The sequence below is a fragment of the Cebus imitator genome, unplaced genomic scaffold, assembly GCF_001604975.1.
Source record: "Cebus imitator isolate Cc_AM_T3 unplaced genomic scaffold, Cebus_imitator-1.0 Scaffold625, whole genome shotgun sequence".
NCBI classification, from domain to species: Eukaryota; Metazoa; Chordata; class Mammalia; order Primates; family Cebidae; genus Cebus; species Cebus imitator.
In genome coordinates, this window is record NW_016107940.1 from 134,920 (window position 1) to 137,019 (window position 2,100).

At 39.0% G+C, this 2,100-nt stretch overlaps 1 protein-coding gene across 3 annotated transcripts in view; it reads left to right on the forward strand.

The window, feature by feature from the left end:
* The window catches only part of CANX (calnexin), a 59,622-nt gene that overhangs the window by 55,131 nt on the left and 2,391 nt on the right, over positions 1-2,100 (forward strand). For all 3 annotated transcript variants that reach the window (XM_017517251.2, XM_017517253.2, XM_017517250.2), the window contains one exon: positions 222-301. In XM_017517251.2, coding sequence (XP_017372740.1) covers positions 222-301 — 80 coding nt within the window. The remainder of the gene's footprint in view (positions 1-221; positions 302-2,100) is intronic.

A 2,100-nucleotide genomic window follows, 5' to 3' on the forward strand; every position in this document is an offset into this window, starting at 1 on the left:
AATTGTTGGTCAAGCACAGTGGCTCACATGGTAGGAGAACTGCTTGAACCTGGAGGCAGAGGTTGCAGTGAGCTGAGATCATGCCATTGCACTCCAACCTGGGCAACAAGAGCAAGACTTCATCTCAAAAAAAATTGTTGTAGATCTAGAGATGTGTTCTAATGCTAATTGTCACCAAAAATAATAATAAGGTTTGCTCAGTTGTTTAACTTCTGTCTTAGAAGAGAAACAGAAAAGTGATGCTGAAGAAGATGGTGGCACTGTCAGTCAAGAGGAGGAAGACAGAAAACCTAAAGCAGAGGTAAAGGAAAGGGGTCACACATTTTTTTTTCCAAGTTGAAAGTTAATTTATGTAAAGGGAATATTTTAATAGGGTAGTTTACAGTGGCTTATGACAGTAAAAATTCTATAAAAGCCAATTTTTTCAAAGTGGGATTCTGTGTGATACAGGTCAGTGTTTTGTTTGACAATTTTAAGCTACATCTGAATCTCAAAAGTATCCTTTTAGCTGAAAATGATTTTCTGGAATAAGCAGAAGGTTGTAGGGAGAAAATAAAATGCTTGCTAGGAAGGGAACGTTAGGTCATTAAAAATCTATCTACCTCTCCTCACTGTACCTAAAAAGTATTCCTTGTACAAATCACTGTGTTCTAAACTTCTTGTCCCTGTTGTCCATAGATTTGTTCATTTACCTTACATTTGTGAGTGCCCATTTTGTGCTAGGCATTGTCAGTGAATAAGACAGACAATACCCTGCCTTTAGGGAGCTTAAATTCTGCTTGTGGGAAACAGGCAACAAGCAGTAAACATTGTAAGGAAGTAAACAACACAGTATATTAGGAAGTGATAAACTATGAAAAATTAAGGCAGGAAAAGCTATTAAAAATGCTAGAGGTAGGGCGGATCACCGTGTTAAAACCTTACTGGAAAGATGACATTGGACCAAAGACTTGAAAGAGATAGAGAACTTTTCCATGGGGATGTCAGTGGGAAGAGCATTCCAGGCAGAGAGAACAGCCAGTATTGAGCCTTAAAGTGGTTGTCTGTAAGGCCATTATGGCCAGTGGACTGAGAGACAGAGTGGAGAAAAGAAGGGTGGAGAAGGCTCCAGAGTAAACTTGTGTGGACTTGGCTTTCCCTCCTAGTGAAGTGGGCAGCTATCACAAGCTTTTGGGCACAGGTGTCACAGGATGATGACTGTGTCTGCTATGTTTCCTATATATCAGGGAGACCAGTTAGGAGGTTCCTGTAATCACCTAGGAAAGATACAGCGGCCCCACAAAGGGTGACAGGAGAGGAGCAGAGGGTATGAGAACTAGTTGGGGTTCTGGCTTGGTTTTGTGGTAGATTGGACATATAGAGCATGAGAGAAAGGGGACAGTCATTGTCTGTACCATTGCCTACTAATGTCCCTTTCTCAGCACCTTTGTATTTGAATCTGTTCTCTCCTGGAAGGCTCTCCTCAGGTACTTGCAGCTACAACAACTCTGTCTTCCTATTACTAAAGGTCAATGTTATCTGTATCTTTTGTATATTTTCAATGGATATGTTCTTTCTTAACTAGAATGCAGTTCTTGAGGGTAGAGACCATGTCTCCCCCAAACTTCCTCACATGTTAAAAAGTTGCTGACACATTTAAATAAAGGGAATATTTTCATAGGGTAATTTATAATCTTAGCAACTTGTGATAGAGTACAAAGAGCAGCAGCCTTGGAGTCAGTCTACTTGGATAGTCTTCCATCTTCATGAATCCTTGGTTTCTTATCCTCAGAATGGGGATAGTGTGCCCATAGGCCAGTAGATTGTTGGGGATTAAGCAAGATTAGGAAATCGCAGTGTCTGATCCTTTTTTAAGAAAATATTTATGGATTCGATTGAGAAAATGTATGTTTATAGAAAACAATAAAGACTAAACTGAATTAGACATAATTCCACCAGCTCTGAGACAACCATTCTTCTTGGTGCATTTTTCTTCTAATCATTTTCCTCATTTTTTCCTCAAATAAGTTATCCTCAGCCTGGCCGACCTTGAAAATAAGGTGAACTTTTATTATTTTTTAAATGTGCTAATTATACTGAATTTCTTTTTTTTTTTTTTTT